The sequence below is a fragment of the Diorhabda carinulata genome, chromosome X, assembly GCF_026250575.1.
Source record: "Diorhabda carinulata isolate Delta chromosome X, icDioCari1.1, whole genome shotgun sequence".
In the NCBI taxonomy this organism is placed as follows: domain Eukaryota; kingdom Metazoa; phylum Arthropoda; class Insecta; order Coleoptera; family Chrysomelidae; genus Diorhabda; species Diorhabda carinulata.
The window spans coordinates 40,089,304-40,110,164 of NC_079472.1; the positions used below are offsets into that span (position 1 = coordinate 40,089,304).

At 32.0% G+C, this 20,861-nt stretch overlaps 3 protein-coding genes across 3 annotated transcripts in view; 2 read left to right on the forward strand and 1 right to left on the reverse strand.

Annotated features, from left to right (window-relative positions):
• Positions 1-229: 229 nt before the first annotated feature.
• On the forward strand, positions 230-8,225 carry LOC130902219 (interleukin enhancer-binding factor 2 homolog). The gene is made up of 3 exons (XM_057814167.1): positions 230-355; positions 437-740; positions 6,983-8,225. Exons 2-3 carry the CDS (start codon positions 444-446, stop codon positions 7,865-7,867), a joined length of 1,182 nt encoding a protein of 393 aa, XP_057670150.1. The 5' UTR covers positions 230-355; positions 437-443; the 3' UTR covers positions 7,868-8,225.
• A 3,601-nt stretch (positions 8,226-11,826) lies between these two features.
• On the reverse strand, positions 11,827-19,884 carry LOC130902220 (beta-sarcoglycan). Its single transcript, XM_057814168.1, has 2 exons — positions 19,502-19,884; positions 11,827-15,942 (listed from the first exon to the last, which is right to left on the reverse strand). Exons 1-2 carry the CDS (start codon positions 19,770-19,772, stop codon positions 15,254-15,256), a joined length of 960 nt encoding a protein of 319 aa, XP_057670151.1. The 5' UTR covers positions 19,773-19,884; the 3' UTR covers positions 11,827-15,253.
• Positions 19,885-20,583: 699 nt separating this feature from the next.
• Positions 20,584-20,861, forward strand: part of LOC130902449 (uncharacterized) — a 135,936-nt gene continuing 135,658 nt past the window's right edge. Inside the window, exons 1-2 of the mRNA XM_057814604.1 lie at positions 20,584-20,723; positions 20,779-20,820. Of these exons, the coding sequence (XP_057670587.1) occupies positions 20,697-20,723; positions 20,779-20,820 (69 nt within the window). The 5' untranslated portion in view covers positions 20,584-20,696. The remainder of the gene's footprint in view (positions 20,724-20,778; positions 20,821-20,861) is intronic.

A 20,861-nucleotide genomic window follows, 5' to 3' on the forward strand; every position in this document is an offset into this window, starting at 1 on the left:
CACCTCTCCATCTTTTATTTTGAATCTAAAGCCTATACATTATAGGAAAGATTTCTACTTATTTTTTGTTTTACTTTTCTTTAAGAGTACAATAAAGAATCTTCTAATCAAACATAAAATGGCTTAGTTTCGATCTAATCACAGATTTTTGGTTGAATTTTGATAAATAATATGTTCGATGAGTTGAAATTCAACCACTACATGAAATTGCTTCTTAAAGGTTGGTATTAATGTACTGATTGACATATGTCATTATAAGTCACTTTATATTCCAATCCGTCTTTTAATCAATTGTCTCTAAACAGTGTTTATAGTAGACAAGTGTAGGAACTGGAAAGTATTATTTACATACATAGTAAGCGATTTTCATATTAAACATATGGTTGTTTATATAAAATATAATTTTAAAATCAACTTTATATTATACTTTCCGTAGCATCGAGATGGCTAGAGGTGGAATGCGTGGTCGAGGCGGCATGAATCGAAGCGTCGGTGGACGTCCTCCATTTAAAGTAAAGATGTTTTTGCCTAGACATCCCTTCGATTTGGCCCTTTGTGAATCATCATTTCCCCGTACGAAAGCAGCCCCTGACGACTCGGCGTTTACACAAGCTCTCTTGAAGCGAAATGCAGATTTATCTCCTACACCTCATGAACAAACCGCTATTTTAAATCTTGTCACCAAAATTCAAACAGTTTTGGACAACTTGGTTGTGGCACCTGGAAATTTCGATGCTTGTGTAAGTTTTTACTACAAATTTCACAAATTTTATGTAAATAGATTAATAAACAAAAAGTTGAATTTGATTCAAAAGTATGGAATAAAATATTTAAATAGTGCTTGAAAATGACTTAGAATAAGATACATAATAAATTTTATTCATAATAAGTACTCATTAACATAAAACACAGTACTGGCATATAAGGAGATTTATATTAAATCATTTCCTTTACAATAACAAATGATTATCAGTTAATTCTGGCAGAACAGAAATATCTTCTAACCTGCTTAACTCATAAATTTCTTATCACTATTTTGCTAACTGTTAATGGACAAAGTACAACCTAGTTGTACTATAACTTATTGGTATAGAATATCCGAGCATCTAATACAGACCTTAAGGAACATAAAAAACAGTAGTTGCCAAAGTAAAGGTAAACATTTGTAAGCAAATTATCCTGTCAATAATGTTCTTAAGTTCATTCCATCTCAATTCAACCAAAAAATAATCATTTTTTTTTTCAAGACACTACAAGATTTTGAAGAGGTAGTAAAATGAGGTGGAAGGTTCGCAGATTGAAGAAATTTTACTGTTACACCTCCAATTTATCAGTACTGATTTGCCTAGATTCTAATGTTCCAAATGAGTCCAAGAGTCTGAAATTGTGAAAACCTCTTCTACCTGAAATAATATTCAGGTTTTCAAAGCGTGTGAATGTTATCTGCTGATTCTTTAGAAATAAAGTGGAAAGTTATTTTAGAAATGTTTGATTTACAAAAGGTGTAAAAGGTAGTTGCAGTCAGTATTTGGTCTTGAAGAGGCCTTTGAAGACTTGCTTTTCTCTCCAATCTTTTAACATAACACAACCATAACTGTAATAGTGAACATCCGTGACATTTGGAAAATTTTCCTTAACATTATCTAACTTGGTTTCTTGAATTTTATAAACTATACAATTATCATGATTTAAGTCATTGGAAATTACATAATATGATGAGACTATTTTTTCTCCATCAACACACATGTTAATAATTACTGGATGAACAATACAGGAGTCTGAGGTCCAATGGTAACCCTGCACCTTATCTTGAATCACAAAGGAGAAATTCTCACTGAAGTCCCTTGATGTAATGGTTTCGTTTGGCGCACAGTTTCCTTTAGCCTTTTAAAATAGCTGGACTGCCTTTTTGCAAAATAGGAATGAGAGTTCAGTTTTTCTATTTTTGTTGTTAATTCATCAATTGTTGAAGTTTGTGTTATCATTGGTGTCCTGTAGCTACCCACTGTTTGGATTCGATTCTGACTTCAACTTCATAGTTTTCAATTTTTGTTTGTAAGAACATTGTTTGATTGTCTTTTGATGGACATTTTTCACATCGCCTAAACATGCAGTTTTGAGCAGGTTTTTCTCATAAAAGAAGATTTTGTAGATCTTTATGACTCGTTTCCAGTTGTGTAGCATGTATTACAAAAGTTTAGTTACTTCACTTTTTATATTCTCGACAACTAAACATCTAAAACTGTTTTAATTTTTTTTCTTTCATTTTGGTGCAGTTTTTCTAATTTATTTTGTGCATAGACAATTTTGGAGTTTTCATTCAATGCATGTAATTTAAGAAGTGAACACACGACTTCTGTTAAAGAAGAATTTAGGGAATCAATACCCTCTCCTTTTAGTAACTGAGTTTCAGTTTCAGTCGGCAGTGTAAAGATACCATCATCCTGCGATTCTTCTTCACTGTCATTTGGAGTAAAGAATATATTTTTAGAGCAATTGGTGCACAACTTTTCCTCTAGCTTCACCTTTAGGCCTTTGTGATACATGTCTTACTCTGCTGAACACGTACAAATCTTAAACTTTCTTAAAATTTCATTTTATTAAATTGAAACCTGTTCCATGCAGATAACTTAGGGGGAAAAATTCTTGATTATCTCATTCCCTGTTTATGCTGAGCCATGTTTGCATTTTTAAGATTTTAAAAAGTCCAAAATATAATTTTTTTATTATATTTTATGTTCAACTTAGGGTTCTGTTAAGTATTTTTTTGAATTTTTTATACTTATAAGAACCTACCTAAAAAATTTTACCAAGATTGGGTGTCAAATAATTTTTTTTCTATTCTAATATATTTATGTTTTACTCGGTACTATCTAACGCTCGGAATTGAGAAACGACAAAACTTTAAAGTGTGTTAACTCAAAAAGTATGTGAAATGAAAATTAAAAATTTAGTGGTATTATTCATCTCTATATAAAGAACAAATTTTTGGTGAAATGGACTGGTTCAATTGACATGACCCTATATGCTACAATCAAATCCAAAACACATAACCACAAACTGCTGATATGTTGGCTTAAATTTAATAATTAATGTGATTTTGAGATGTATGTTGGCGTAATCAATTATGAAGAGCCACTGACTAGTAATAGATCACATTATCATCAGTTTTAAATTTTTTCGTATACCTGTTATGTATTGTTAAATTGGTAGTAAAATGGCTTAAAAGTTTTTAACCAAAACTGATAAATTTAATATTGGCTATTATATTATTTGATATTTTTTTATTTCTGAGATGGCAAACTTAGGAAAAACAGATGCAGCTTATGAAAGTAAAGGGGTCAATCCATCTGAAGTGATCCAATGACCATTTTTTATTTCAACATTTTTTTACCCTTATAATTAGGACCTTTGCAGGCATCACCAGTAAATTGAATATCTTTGTACAGAATAGATCTAGTACAATGAGACTTTTACCGTTATTCTCTATAAAACCCCCTCTATAAATAAGGTATTCACAATATTTTCTCTAAAACAAGCACTAATGCCTTGAAATTGAATTTTATGTTCAAAAAAAAAAATTTGGACAAAGTGGAATCAAATACCATAGCTAATGATTTTTATACTATAGGATAGTAAAATGCTCGCATATATCAGATTATGAGGTTTGACGTGAGTCTTCTTAAATTTTTATAAATTTTTGAAAATCAACATTTTTCCATTTTTTCAAAGTTTGAAGCTCAATATATCTGGTGGGGCAAGATATAGAAATCTAACATGTGTTGTACCTATATGGTAGCAATATACAGCAGAAATTTCACTCTTGTTATTTGATCTTAGACCAAGTTATGAAATTTTGAATTTAAAAATTTTACTTGCGCGCCAGTTTTTGTCACTAGATTTTTAAAAACTTTACTTTTTACTAATAAGGATATTATAGAAAACTTGTTAAAAAATGCATAACTTCATCTCAGTTCGAAATTAAAGTCATCAGTACATACCCAGGTACTGGAATACTATAATTTAACCTAAAATAAATCAAATACTATAATTAGTTTTAAAAATAATTATTTTGGTATGGTATAATTTAATTGACTATAATAGATATGGTACCAATTTGATAGATAAATATAAATTAGACAGTGTAATCATTTATTTTTACATTGAAATCAAAAAACAAGCGGTAACAAGACTCGTGACAGGAACAGTTCCTGTCACAACATAATCAGTTCTTGACAAGACATGATCCTTGTACTGTTAAGTGGGATCTCTTAGTCAGTGATTGTGTCTCGTGTGGAGGTTATACAGTGGTGTCATAATTCTTTCTCTTGTGTGTGTGATATTTTTGTTAAAATATTTAATTTTAGAGCTGTAACAGTATTTTTCATTGATGAAATCAGAGAACAATGGTTTGCTGAAAAAAATTGTCGATGAAGTGCCCTGTTATGGTTTGGTGTTCCTAAACATTTAAATACTTTTGATCATGCTGCAGAATAATTTTTGAAATGTAGAGTAGGTAATAATTTTATTACTTTGGTTTGTGAGTGTCATACAAAAAAGTACCTAGTTAAATATAACCATTTGTTTGAAAACACTGCTTGGATCCATAGAAGTGCATAAGAAATGAATCTCTACAAATTTAAAAGAAATAAAGTTGGATCATTTGCCTTGAAAACCAATTGTCATGATGAAAATCTTTGTCGAAATTGTTTTGCAAAGTTCTTTGATTTGGGCACAAAGCCAAAAGTTCTCTCCATGATGATGTTAACTATATTCCTGAAGAGGATATTGTACAAGTTGATTCTGCTTGTTCTCTACTAGGAGTGTCCCATGTTCTCCAGGACATTTCACAAATTTCATGCAATTTCTGAAAATAAAGTTCGTTGCTATAAAACATCAAAAACTGACATATGTGAAGACCATTGCATTAGCAAAATTGTTCTTGTCCTAGGAAGTTAATGACACAGTTGCTTGTATCTACAATAGACAATGGTGATTGGCTCAGATTGAAGACATAATGATGTTCATGTACATGTTTATCATCTGGCTGGCACTCGTACATATTTTAAGAAATCTGCTAACGACAAAGTACGGATTCCAATATCAAAAATTTGAAGAAAAATATCGGTGCATGAATTGAGTACAGCAGCAGGAAGATCCCGCTAGATAAAATCAGACAAAGCAGAACCAGTTTGCAATTATAATACAGTTCTTGTGAAACCAAATTATAACATGACGAGTTATATCACATTACAATGGCTCTTTTGTCAAATATGACATATGCATTTGCCATCTAACCACAGAAATAATAGGTTGATTTCAACTACACTCATGATTGTGTCAATTTGTTAGACAACACAAGCCAAAAATTACCATTTAGAATTCAACTCTCAATTTTTGTTTATTTCTTTTCAAATAAATCTTCTGCGCCATTATATCACAGTACACAACCTAGCTCTGTAACTATTAAAAAATTCAAATGAACCTTGGTGCTTGCTAAAAATATAATATTACCCCCAAATTCATGTTGCAGCTATTGTGTTTATTGGTAAAAGCTTCACACAAATATTCCATATGAATTTGTGAAGCACTAAGACAAAATTTTGTTATTAATTTTTTAATATTGCTTTCAACAACAAATAAACTCTTTATCATTATTATACCTCTGACCTCCAAGGAAAGGTTCCAGACAATAAAACAAATGCCACTTTAAGCAATGTTGGGGTTATAGAGAGAGGCAAGATAGCACTGCAAAAGCCTTTAATGTACTATCTGTCTAGTCCATTATATATGCTTATAAAGTTTATGAAAAGCTAACTATGAGGCTGCATATTAATCTCCATGAAATTCGTAGAAATTCCAGTGCAAAAGCATTCTTTGCGATCTCCTCTTAAATATGCACACATTCAATAGCTTGCTCAAAATGAAATCATGTCATTCTGCTGCAGAAAATAATGAAAGCAGAATTTATTTCACTAAGATACTTCGTATAAATATATATTACAGCACTAGGCCTTGAAGGCGCTTGGCTAGATTCTTTTAGAATTGAAAAATTCACAATATAATCATTTCAAAATCTTCAAACTCTGCTTTGTTCTTTTTCCTCTACTCTTTTTACTATACCTCTCCGTCTGTTTCTGTCCTCTGCTCTTTCCCTCCAGTCATTTATTCCCACTTTTCTCATATCCGATGTTACATCTCCTATCCATTTATTTATCGGCCTGTTTCTTCTTCTAATTCCCTCTCCTTCCATTTGTGCTCTCTTAGCAATTCTGCTTGCATTCATTCTGCACACATGTCCCAACTACCTGACTATTTGTGTAATATTAAGCTCGTTATATATTTCTTTCACCTCAGCATTTGTTCTATTTTTTCAACATATTTCTGGGTTAGCACCCAGGACTCAACACCCCTACAGTACAGTCGACCTAATCCTTGTTTTGTATAATCTTATCTTTGTTGCCTTGGAGATTGCTTTTACTTTAAGAATATTATTTTAGGACCCCATTACTCCACTACCTGATTTTCTAGCTCTTTCGTCTCATCATCCTTATTCGTAATCAGCACACCTTGGTAGTCGAAGGACTCAACTTTTTCAAAATGTTATACCTTGTGTTCCGTCCTGAAATCCGTTTTCCACCTGATTCTTCCTTTTGTCGTTTCCAAGTATTTAGTCTTTTCGCCATTCACCCTGAAGCCAAATCTTTTTGATTCCTTTTCCAATCTACTATAGACTTTTTCCAATTCCCCCCGGGATCTGGCTAGTAATACAACATCGTCTGCTTATGCTAAAATTTTATGTTTCTGGTGGTTTATCAAATGTCCTGTCAGTATATGCGCTTTCTTTGTGATTACCTGCAATGTAAGGTTAAAAATTACCTCGTATAATATTTTTTCTTAAATCTGTGAATTCAAAACAGTGATATTTTTACTTTGGAAAATATATTGATTAATTTTCTAAGAATTTTTCCTTTTCTTTCAGCAACTTGATGAAGTTCGACAAGTGGGTTCTTTTAAGAAGGGAACCATGCTTGCTGGTCACAACATTGCAGACATAGTTGTTATTCTCAAAACACTTCCAACTAGAGAAGCGGTAGAAGCATTGGGTAACAAAGTACGTGATGATCTTCGTAATCTTATGAAAAATGAAATTGTTCAAAAGGGAGAACAGCTTCAACACACTACGAATGAAAGGGGAATCGAAATCAGCAATGCATTTGCTTGTGTCAGAGTAATGGTTACCACGGTACATCATAATATAAGAAAATTGGATCCTGAAATTCATTTGGATCAAAAAATCATGTTGAGTCATCTAGCAGCAATTCGTCATAGTAGATGGTTTGAAGAAAATGCTCATCATTCGTCTATTAAAGTTCTGATTCGTTTATTGAGAGACGTTCGGAATCGAAATGAAGGTTTTGAACCTTTGACACCTTGGATGTTAGATCTTTTAGCTCATTTTGCTATAATGCACAATCCAAGTAGGCAAGCTTTACCATTAAATGTTGCTTTCCGAAGGGTCTTCCAGCTTCTCGCTGCTGGTCTCTTCCTCCCAGGTTCAGCAGGTATTACAGACCCGTGTGAAGGTGTTAGCCTTAGAATACACACAGCAATGACATTAGAACAACAAGATATATGTTGTTTAACAGCCCAATCTGTAGTTAGAGTGTTAGCTCACGGAGGCTATAAACATATCCTTGGTTTGGAAGGTAATGCTAACATAGCCCAAGAGTTGACAGTTTGGGATGGAATTGTAGTTTCTCCATTAGACAAAGCTTATGAAAATCCACCAGAAAAGAAAGATGGAGATGAAGATGAGGATATGGAGGCAGATGGAGATGAAAATATGGAAACTCAAGATGCATAGTTTATTGAATTATTTGGTAATTCAGTTAACAGGAATCAATCAAGTTGTGAATTGAAAGTGCAAAACTTTACACTAATTCACAGTCAATTTCAGTTTAAATATAATCTTTATTTATTATAAGATTTACTTTTTGTAAAATTTCTAATTGTACTTTTGATATTTGTTTATGTAAATGGTACAAATAACTTGGACTGTCCTATGATTAAAATACAATATAAATTCGAATTAAGTTGAATGTAATTTGATGAAATATTTCTTTTATAGTGCAAAAGAATCACAATGGATTTTGTCGAATAATGTACTAAATAACTGCACAACTTTGACAAAAAAAAAATACATAACAAAAGTTTTCTTTAAATGTTTGTATTGTCCCATAAGTGAGAAAATTATTGTATAAAATTTTTTCACATGAAATTTCTTATTCTGGAATGAACACCGTATTTTTGTTATAGAGAAGAATTAGAACATTAGTTATATCCTTACTACATTTTAAAAATGTTTTTTCAGTAATGGATTGGTATTGTAGGGGATAACTTAATTGGACCATTTTTCTACCATTTTGATGCACGATGCTCCAGTACACTACAATCGGACTGCTAGGCAACATATACCAACCATTGGATTGTTCAAGGAGAGCCCCAACATTGGCCTCCTCGATTTTCATAGTTGAATCCTTGTGATTCCCTTTTATGGAGTTACCTTAAATCATTAGTATACATGACACCCATAGTCTATATCAACGGTTTGAAGAATCTTATTCAAATAGCATGTAATACCATAAGAAATACACCTCAAATCTTTGAACATATACGGCAATCCATGACACGTAGTCTACGTTTTACATTTTTACCGTTTTCTACTCAATTTATTAAAAAAAATATGAATTATGGTGTTTACTATAATCCCCTATTTTTCCACTTAACATGTATGATTCTCTGAATAGCTTTGTAAAAAATATTTTTAAAATTGAAATTTTTTATTTTCTGTAAATGTCAATCAAAATGAACTTAGATTTGATTACCACATATATACGCAGACAGGTGACACTAAATGAAAGCTTGTTAAATCGTTTTTTGAAATATTACCTACCTGAGGGGTTTTTTAATCCGGTGGAAAGTCCATCCAAGAATGCTTGCCTTGAGAATTGTATGGAAGAGTCCATCCAATCTTATCCTTACTGTTTACCTATGTTTCATCTAGGTAGTAAATTTTTCTATTTTCTTAATTTTTTTAAGGTATTCTCTCCTCCACACAATTATTTCTGCTTTTTCTAATAATAAACTGTTCCCTCCTCGTTTTCGTATTAAAATCCCATTTCTTTTTATAAAATGTTTATCTTGTAAAATCCGGCAAGTCGTTATCTTCGTTAATTACTCTCAGAACTTTATCCACTGTAGATAACTCCTGTCGAAATCAATTAAATTGTTAATTTTTTTTCTCGATAAATACTTTTTTGAGTCGGCCATTGAATGATTAGCTCTGTACTCATGAAGGATTCAGTAAGTATTGGAAGAAGATACTCCCGAAATATTTGCCGTTTTGGAAATAACGTCATCAACAGTCTTGTCATTATTTTCTTACATTTCATTTTTATACATCTTCACAATCATTTGTTGATCTCTAGCGTTAAGATGAAGCTTTTTAACTCTTTTCTTAGGTGGTGTATAGCTAATGTCAACTGCAGTACGATAATATAATAATATATATTTTGCAGTAATGAGGCACAAATCCCTCCCATGCGGTTTTTTATTTGGGGTATATTATGGTGTCTCTGATGTGGACCAATACCGATGTTTCGCCAGGGATGATCACACACTGATCATTGTTTTGATTCACTATTTGTTTTCAATAAATAGACTTTGGATACATTTTTTGCACTTTCAATGTACATGCACATAAATCTGATAATCGCTTTATGTAAGAATAGGAGGAGGAATATAAATATATTGATGATCAAGCTGTAGCCTAGGTACTAGTAGAATGCATTAGATAGTCATAAAGCCTCGTGAACGTCAGTTGCGGATCGACGGAGAGAGTCATTTCCTCTCGGCTAAAAACTTGTCAAATTAGCTAATTCAATATACCGAAGAAAAATTTATTCTTTTAATATTTTTTTTTTTAAATAAAAATTTACCTGATGATAAGCTTATATATCACTATGGATAAATATTTATGTCAGGTGGATGTATCTCGGTTGAAAAACTGTCAGTTGATATTTGAATGATATTACGAAGATGTTAAGCTGGTGCATCTATTGCTTATTTAAATTCATCAACTCAACAGGTTTCTCTCGAGTTACTGCTAGCTAATTTTTTCTATTCATCGCAACAGTATATTAACAATTAGCTTACAAATTTTCATCTGGAAGGAAATTGCTTATCTTCGCCATTACGCTCATTTATAAGTGTTGAAATTTATATCAAATATTTTAATTCAACTGGATACTAGATTAACAATATTTATTATCAAAAAATGACAGAATTATGGTGGAATTTAGTTAATTTCGTTCCTTCTTTGGTCCGACTCACTCTCAACCCTTTCTGAATCATTATCAGAACTTTCTGCTACTTCATAATTATCTATACAGAAATTAAAAAAAAATAGTAGGATGAATATTTAGTATAATAACTAGTGACTTTTTTGGCAACATTGTTTTTTACAGATCACGCGTAAATCGTGTCTTGTGTTATTGTCAAACTTGTTCAATTTGGTCTATAATTTAATCATGAATCGACTTATGAACGAACAACACTTGCAAATAATTGAATTCATCAAAATTCATACTCGGTTACGAGAGTGCATCGCGTACTTCTTTCAATTTATGGGCAGTTTGGTCGGCCTACTGAGCTTGTGACTAAATTTCGAACCCAATTTATTATTATTAGTCATTAAACCACTAACACGCTAACTTACAATGAGGACACCGAAGAAAATATTGCGGCTGTATCCGCCAGTGTTATTGATGACCGTGAAATATCGATTCGCCGTTGTTCGCAGCAATTGGGCCTCTGTTACTGAAAATTTAGCGAAAGGATTTTGGTGTAAAATCTCATAAGATACGGCTGGTACAAGAGTTGAAGCCACACAATCTCCCACAACGTCCAATATTTGGTGGATGGACGATGACAAAGTTGGAGGGAGATCCACTTTTTTATCGAAAAATTGTCACATCCGCCTTCGGTGAACAGTTCATCTCATGTTTAGGGCCCGTCAATTGGCCGCCTAGATCGTGTGATTTAACGCCTTTGGACTATTTCTTGTGGGGCCATGTTAAGGATAATGTCTACAGGGATAAACCAGGAACGATTGACGTACTGGAAGCCAATATTGAAGCATTTATTCGTGAAATACCGGCCGATATGTTGGAGAGCGTGTGCCAAAATTGGACCTTGCGCATGGGCTATCTAAAAGCCGCGGCCAACATTTGCATGAAATTCTCTTCAAACATTAAATTATACTGATTGTTCCATCGATTCCAATAAAGATTTCATTAATTTTTCCAAATTTTTTGTGGTTTTTTTACAAAATCAAATCCTATACCTCTTAAAAAATCACTTATTATAACAGTAGGCAACAAAAAAAATTATTAATTTTTTCCTCGTGGATAAGATCATGTAATTCGTAATTCTTGTAGTGAAAATAAATAAAAAATGTGACGTCACATGTTTGTGAGAAACAAATTTATTGTTTTGAAACATTTTAAGTATTTATGAAACTCCAATTGAGAACGGCTAACAGTAGTCTGCAAACATTGCTGGTTCACATTTTCTTTGGTAGCACTTTTCAATTGTTGCAACATATTGATGAAAGCGCTCTCCATACTCATCACTCAATACGCCCATATATTCCGGTGTGAATGTGAAAAGTGTATTTTCAAGGAAATATTGCATCTCAATTTATAATAGATATGCATTGAACATTTTTTACGAGCTCAGAATATTTAGGAGATCTGTAGTTAACCAATAAGTTTTCAGTAACTCTGAAAAACGTAATCAAGCTCCTTATTTTTCATTTGAGGTGGTAATGATTACCGGATCTTTAATTAATTTTTTGACGTCGGGTCCAACAAACACACCTTGCTTTATTTTATCGTCACTCAAAGAAGGAATTTTTTGTTTTAAAACTTTGAAACCTGTTCCATCGTTGTCCATGGCTATTACAAAATTTTAGTCTTAATTTGATGTGCAGCAGTAGCAACATTATCCTTTCGAGGTTAACTCCATTTTTCAAATTTATTCGCCCAGTAACGTGATCAAGTTTTGGCGGACATATCATAATATTCATTTCTCTCTCGGCTGTTCCACTCCACAACAGTATTTCGTGAAGCCAGTTTGTAGTACCAAAACCAAAGTAACAACTTTCAAATCTTTATCCATGGCTTTTACAAAAATTTTGATTGTCTCTAATTTGATGTACGAAGGTGGTAATATTTTCCGAGTTATCTAAAGGTTCATTTTCCAACACGTTTATATATCTACACCTGTATATGGCTTTGTTTTTGAGCTTGTTAGTTTGTAACTCTTCTTTGGACTAAGGGCAAGTTACTTATTTAATAAAAATTTCGTTCAATTAAGCAATTCGACAACCTCGCCAACTACACTGCTAGGTTCAATACAAGTTTCGACGTGATGTAGATATACAAGCAGCGAAGCCATTATACGAGAGTGGTATCAATTAAATAAATGTATACATCAAACTTAACCCATTCAATACGGCAACCATTTTCACAGATTATCACTGAGTACGGGGCTATTTGAGATAAACCAATGGCTCTGACCGAAAGGTTTTTAGATACAAATTATTTGATCTAACATTAATTAAGTGGGTGCCTCTCGGCACGCTCTAAGTCAGTGGTAAAGGGGACAGTTCACCTGTGGAGCGAGTAGCCTAACTTCGTGACTTACCTTGTAACTAATTCGTTGTTGGTTCCAAGACCGAGAAATTAAACTAACAAAAAAAAATCAAAAACGACATTATAAAAAAATGTAATTATGTATATTAATTACGTTAACGATTACTTAACATCATGTACATATTTCACTTTTTTTATTGTCAATCAAATAAAATTGTTGTAGGAAATATAATAAATAAACAACCTTTCACATTTTTTTATAAAACTTTTATTATACTCGTATGTACAATTTTTCAAAAACTTGCTTATTTACTAAATTTAATATAAGAAAATTATATAAATTCAATTAAAATTATATTTACAAACAATACACTTATGTACTACAATTACAATATCTTAGTTTTATGATAGTTTACGAAACAGTCACCTAACCACAAGAGGGGCCGGGCCGGGGTTTTTCTCTGAGGGATGTTCATGATTATATCGTATTCTAAAAGTCGAAAAAATGAACAAAAATACACTATGAGAAATATAGAAATGATATTGTTTTTAAAAGTTAGAATGGGATAAAGTGGATTCAGAAAAAACAAAAACAGAATGTTTTATGGAGAAATATATCCCAAAACTTGAAAAATAACTAAAAAAAACAAAGAATTTAAAAATAAATGCTTGGACCAATTTAGTTGTCATATTTGTTTTTCAACATGATTTTACTTATATACAGGTGGAATTTAAAAATTAATAGATACGATTATAATAAAAATAAAATCTATGAAAATTGTGTTTCACTTACCTGAAATTCAATTTAAAAAAAGGCACACTTTCACTTTTCCGATTTTAAAACGGTAAACGGCGTATTGTACACTGTTTTTTGTACTCCCGAGAATCACGGGAGTACAAAGCTGAGTCCTTTGGTTGTAACGGATTGTTTGGTGTTGAGTTGTAAAGTGAAGGAAAACGAGCACGCTGGCACGCTCTCTGTCATTGGTGAAGGGAAAGGAGAGCAGTTTATATTTCTTCTATGACATGTATTTTTAATCGTTTATCAAATGTTGTAGATGAACAATGTCGTGTTTCAAAGATTCGCAGAAATCTTTACCGTTTTTCATTTCCGCGTTAGAATTGCATAATCCCAATACTATGGATGAACTTACAGAGCTTCACAAAAGAATTGAAGAATCGAGGATTTGCTCTGATTGTTATCGATCACCGTCTTGCAATAATTGTCGTTTACTTGAACCTGATCTGGCTTGTCTTTACAAAGACACCTAATAAAATGTCGTTGCCCTAGGTCTCTTTTTTGCTATGGTTGTGGCGGTAGTAATACTACAAAACAAAATTGTCGTTCTTGTAATTCAAAAAACGAGGTTCGGACTGGTCCTGTAAATCTGACGACAATCATTTGCTCCCATACTTTCGGCTGCTGATTGGCAGGTTCATTTAAGTTTTATCAGATATTTTTTATCTTCCGTATCTCATTATCGTTTTGAAAATATTGACAACCATTTATCTTCTCGTTCCGTTTCTCTTGTCACTTCTAAGCCGGAACTTAAGTTTTCAAAAACAGTAGAAGTATTGACTAAGATGTACCTATTTTATCTGATTTACCAATTTTATTCTCTCCTGTGGTGGATTTATCTTTGTCGGAGAATATTACTAATTCTGTTACTACCGATATTTGTCCTCCGTTTGTTAGGAAACCGAATGATAATCGTCCTTATACGATTGTCAGAATTTTGAATACTGAAGTTGTTGCTATGGCTGACACTAGAAGCAACTCTAGTGCTCTTGGCAACCAATGTTTTTCCCTAATTTATTCTCTCCATCTACCTATTGAATGTGATGCTTCAATACATATCACTATTGCTGATGGTGTACCACAGCAATTTATGGGTTTCATTACCGTTACTGTTACTGTAAATAATGTCACTAAAAATAACAAGGTTCTGATTATACCTTCGAATAATAATCATTCGCTTATTTTAGGCATACATTTAATTTTTGAGTCTGAAAGAGATAAATTAGAAAATATTTTTGATTTGTTTGCTACACTTGCTCCTTCACACCGAATTGGTCGAACTATGGGGAATTTAATAAGAGTAGATTTATTAAATTATATCCGTCTTAAATATAATTTAACATCAGCAAATATATTGCATGAGAATTCTAGCTATAACTCTGCAGTTGGTATAGGAAATATTTTATGAAATACATTTATTGAGTATTTCAAAAATACAAGGTGGTTCATTTCGAATAACAAAAATCATATTTCCAGAAAAACGGATGTTCTAACAATAATGTAAATACACCCATATATCCATTCAAATTACAAAAATATTTATAATGACTAAAATACGAGTAAATTTATTTATTCTCAACTAGCAGCAACTTCATACTTACACATCTAAAAAATTGATATTTTATTTCATTATGTGAAAAAGAATATAGGTATATACCATCAAAAATCCATTTGTACGAATACACAAGAAAGTTTTTTCCTAATGAAAATTCGTTAAGGAGAAATTAAAATAACTCTAAATGCAGGGGTTGTACTGGGGTTCGAGGCTAACATGATCACAATAAACCCTATCGTTAGGGTTTGCTATAGGAATCCTAAAAAGTTTTCCTAGCGGCATACAGACGCAAATCTTGAATTGAGAAGTTATATAATTATTGTTAAGTCTTGCCACGGGAACTTTATTCAAATCTATAAATACTCCTTCTTTTCCTAATAAAACTATAGAACCATTTGAACTTGTCAAGTGTATGTCATCATCGGCTGACCAAGTTAACTTTTCACTATTTATGTTTGTACCTTCGGAACCACGAATATTCATTGTTTCACTATCTACAGTCAATTTTTCATCTATGGGACTTCTTATCCTATTGGTATTAACAAGTTTTGATCTTAAATTAGTGGCGTACTTAAGATTTTCGTAAGTCGGATTATTAACAGTAAAAATAGTTTCTCTTTCTGTATTGTTAATTTCGAAATAATTCAATCCTCTGAAATGCGTTTCGTTTGGATCTATTTTAGTTCTCATTGCTCCTCTTCCATTCTTCACTAAGTTCATAATAATAGGACTATTCCTCGAAGTTATCTCCATTGGTTCATCTTGGAAACTTTCCACTTTACCGTCGCGTTTGTAGATATGATCCAAATTTGTTTCTCCATAAAATTTGATGCCTTCATATTCTGGTACCAGCTCAATACTTTGCATACCTACAAAAAGTAATTTAGTAACTAATTGGAATATTCTAGACATATATCTTATCAAAAAACAGGATGGTGTTTGTTTTTGAATAGGAGTCAATAGCACGAACATTTCTGTGGTTTTATTAAAGAACATACGAAATTTCTCACAAAAATGAAATAATTATTGAATTCATAGAAACAGATTTACAATACCTTATTATGCTGATATCAGAGGAATAATATTCCAGATATTTTCATTGTGAATATGTGTACAAAAACTTTATATTAAATAGTAACAAAATCTGTTAGAACAGATACCAAAATCTTCAATAAGGTAAGTCATATCAAGATTTTAAAAATAGTTCTAGGAGAAACTCTCTAAAAACGGACATTGTAAAAACAAGACAAGGAATCTCACGGCAGAAATAGGGAGACTAAACTCAAGATGAGGTAAAAACGAATGGTCTAATAAAGAGGTTAGCCTCTGAAGTTAGAATACATTGAAAAAAAAGGACTGGGACGACACGACAGAAATGGGGAGATTGAGCTCTAGATTAGGAAAAAAGCGAGGGATCCAATAATGAGATTACACTCTAAAGTCAGAATTTATAGAAAAAACAAGACAGAGTAGTCATCACAGAAATAATAAGACCAAGCTCAATTTTGTTAAGAATGTGATTAAGAAATAGAGGTAAGCAAATAGATTTGAAGTAAATATGTAGAAGCTACATATCACTGAAAATTAATTGAGTGATGAATAATCACTTTTCTGTTAATAGTTAAAGTTACTTTTGCTTTTGAGGTTAGTTTAGGTATGCGTCAATTATTAAGTCGAATTTTCGCGAAATTCCAATAATTGACAGGAGTGTCAACCATTGTTTCTGACCTTCATGTAAGGATTTTGTATTACTTACCTTACCTGTCTCATCAGCATCACTTTACTATAAATATGATCAAAATACAACAACAGAAACCAATGATCGACACCCCTGTCAATTAGTAGGTACCATAGGTCATCTATTGGATTAGAGCTCCGGTTAGCGTTTTTTTTTCTTCAGAAAATGCCAAAAAACCAAAGTGTTTTTCAAATACACGGTACTTCAAATGAATGAAGCTACAGCTGATGTACAAAGGGGAATGGCAGTGGCAATGGATGACTTTGATGTATGGAGTCAAAGGGAAAACACCGTCAATGCGTAAAATGGATAGGGAATCCTATCTTACATGAGATGAAGGAAAATGTTAGTTTCTTGTATCCCAACTAAAGCCAAAGTGGGATTTCCGATTAGAAATGAGCAACTGTTAGTTAGTGTTCAACACTTGATGGTTGTGATCAAAACAGAAAATAGGCCAGGAAAGAAGTGGGATAGCAGTTTTTTACGCAGAAATCCAGAAGTCAGCCAAAGAATACCACAAAATCTTACAATTACCAGAGCTTCGGTAATTAATGTGCAACTAAAAAGTTGGTTTAGTGAAATTCACCCTCGACGAATTTTTAATGCTGACGAAACCGCTTTTTACCTCAATCCGAAGGGTGACAAAGTATTAGCTATACGTGGAGAGAAAACCGTTTATAAAATAGTTAATAGTGACAAAAAGGATGGTTTGATAATATTAATTTCAGCAAATGCAGGTGACCTCGCTCCCCCGATGAAAATATGCAAATAAGAAAGAATTTTTGAGGAATTAGCGGGAAGTGTACCAGATCCTGGAGTATTGGGAAGTATGAAACTAGCTGGATGACGGGCGACACATTTTTTGAATTTATTAATAATATATTCTGTCCATGGATTGTTTAAAATGAGATTAAATTACTGCCCATCCTGTTTAATGATGGGCGTGCTTTCCATCTCATATTACATGCGAGTCAATTTGGTGAGCAGCACGAGATAATCTCTATTGTATTAGTTACGAATTCTACACAAAATTCAGCTAATGGACGTTGCTGTTAGAATGAAAAAATGTATAAACACTGACAGCAAAATATTTGTTTTAAAAAGAATGATGATGTCAGCATAATCGAAAAGCCCTAAATTAAAAAACTGTTGGCTTTTTCGAGAATGTGTGCAGCTGGGGATTGATTGAAGTAAGAATTTTCTAAATATATTTATGTAGATGGTTCAAAAAATCTTAATATCAAATTTTTGCTGCACTTTTTGTGTTTAGTATCCATTCAAAATCTATACTGCAAAAATTCCTATTTTGTTTCACTTGATAAGTATTTAACTTCCATTACTATCATCATCAGATCCCGTCAAATATTAGAGATTTTTATGCCAATCATTAGAACATCGGAAGACAATTAAAAAATGAGGAGTATCTTCCCCATTAACTAGTTAAATGTGAATGAAGGGACATTACCAAACATTGAAAAAATCACATTTCATTATCGATGTTACGATTTTTAAGTACTAGAATATATAGGTATTATTTTAAAAGTAATGTCAATAGTTTGATAAAAAATATGTCAATTATTGGTGATTTTAGATATTGTTTTTTTACTTATGTGGATATATGATTTTTTTATTTTATTAAAATCAATAATAAATATTATATTAGCATAATATTTGCTTTTATATACTTTTAGAAGTATATTCCTCATGAATTTGATTTCCCATCACTTATTGTTTTCGAACACATCGGGATTTTCAAAAAAAAAACAAATCTTAACATGTTTGACGCTCTTACCTTAACAGTTTAAAAAATTGATTATTTTTCATACTCATATAATAGAAAATTTTTTCGTAAAGGGACGCTACGACAGAAATGGGGAGACTAAGCCGAAGATTAAGTAAAAAACAAGAAATCCAATAGAGAAGCTAGACTCTAAAGTCAAAATACATGGAAAAAACAAGACAGGGTGGCCATCACAGAGATAGTAAGACCAAGCTCAATGTGGAGAAAAAATTATTTCCAAACATTATTTTTTACATTGGAAGAAAATTCAAAAAACTGAGGGAGAGCTACATGAATATTATCATAAAAAAGTGCTCTGTCTCCTTATATGTTGACTTCAGCTAGTTTACGTTAACAAACTTAGAACAATAGATTGTAAACGATTTCACTATGTAGGATTGAAAAGAGAATATTTTCAGAAATATTTTTGAACATTAAAGAAATTTTTTCACTCTTTACTCAAATTTTCCTCGTGCAAGTTTGATTTTCATGGATCATGTGAAATATTTAACCTATCACATCTCAAATGTACATTTCTCTATGTCTCAAAAGAAAAATGTACCTAAAAGGAAAGTGGTAGAATTTTTTTAAAATTGGGATAATCCTGTAGATTATATATTAAAACCAGTACGCCATGACAAAGAAAATTGAATTCATACCTATTATATCCTCAAGATCTTTAAGATTTCTATTAATTCATAATTTTATATTAGTTATTCAGATAATACGATAAATATTTTTTTTTATTTAATACAGTTCACTCGTATCTACCTTTAATGTATGCATATCTATTTTAAGAGATTTCCTATACAAAAGCAGAAATAACCATAAACAATGATTAGTTTCTAAAGCGGTTGTTGAAAAATTGCTTAATCCATTTTCACATTTGCGTAATAGTAAAATAACATACCTTGTCCTAATTTCAGCACTCCGATAATCGTAACAGTAAGAATTAGATTTCCAATAACCAAAATAAACAATAATACCAGTAAAGTCCAAAACGCAAACGTTTTTCGTCCGGTCATTCCTGGTTTAATGTTTTCCACAGGCATATATCCCGATTTAAAATTCGTGCTATTGAATTTTGGCCTAGTTAATATTGCTTTTTCCTTCACGGATTCCGTTTCCATTTCCTCGGAAAATGGATCTGAAGATTGTGGGGAGGTGGATCGATAATCCATCGTGTTTTTCTTAGTTTTTTTTTAATTTGATTAAAAGCAAAACATTCCTATCTTTTGGGAAAAATCGACTGCGTATTTTGAGGTTTCACACATTTAGCGTCGTGGCGCCGACGCTTTGAGAACGTGCGCGGAATAGAGGTGGGAATTGAACTTTATAACAACTGAAATATTTCACATATATATTTGATACAGTATTTTCATATGTTGACTAATAAAAGAAAATAATTGAGAATATAACTTCATAATTGTATATTTGGTAGAGTAACAGAACTTGAATGCTTGTCATAAAAATCTCACATGTGCACTATTTCTTTAGTTAGCTTGAATAATTAATAAATTACGTAGAATCTCGAACAATGATATGAAGCACAAGTTTTGCTGATGGATGATGCTTATCACCTGATCGATTCAGCTTCAAAAATTGAAACTGCGGTGGAATTAGAAAAGTAGATTGTGTTTTCAAACTACATTCTAAAGGTTACTTCATATCTATGACTAGTAGAACAAACCTGTGAGGGTAAGAATGATCCCTACAGTTTTGGCTTTGGCACGTAATAGGTATCGAAAGTGTATATTTACTTCAAATTTATCATAGAATAAAACACATTTTTTATTTGATTAGTAATACTCGCGTTGCTCATTGCCAGACACTTATTTACGAATGTTTGGTTTGCTTTTATATTTCGTTCTTTAGTGTCATAAACTATTATTTCTGCTCGGAGGATCACAATTTCTCTAATAATATTTTGTTGATTGTAAGCAAGCATAATGAAGGAACATTTCCTTCACTATTTTCTCGATTTAACTTCATCAAATCAAAGGAACCTATGTTATGTCAAAACAATTCGGTCATGTCATTTTGAAGTCAGTGATCAATTTACAAATATTCAAATTTTCAGTGATATATTTCATTAGAAACCCGTCATGTCTGAGAAATGGATATCACGTATCGTAAGTTTACGCTTTTGATAAATGTATTTATGTGTAAAAATAATATTTGTTTTAGAGAGGAGACCCCCTTCGCCCTTTGTTTACATCTCCCACTAAAGTAAGAGACACATTAAAATTTTATTGGGAAAATTTAACTAA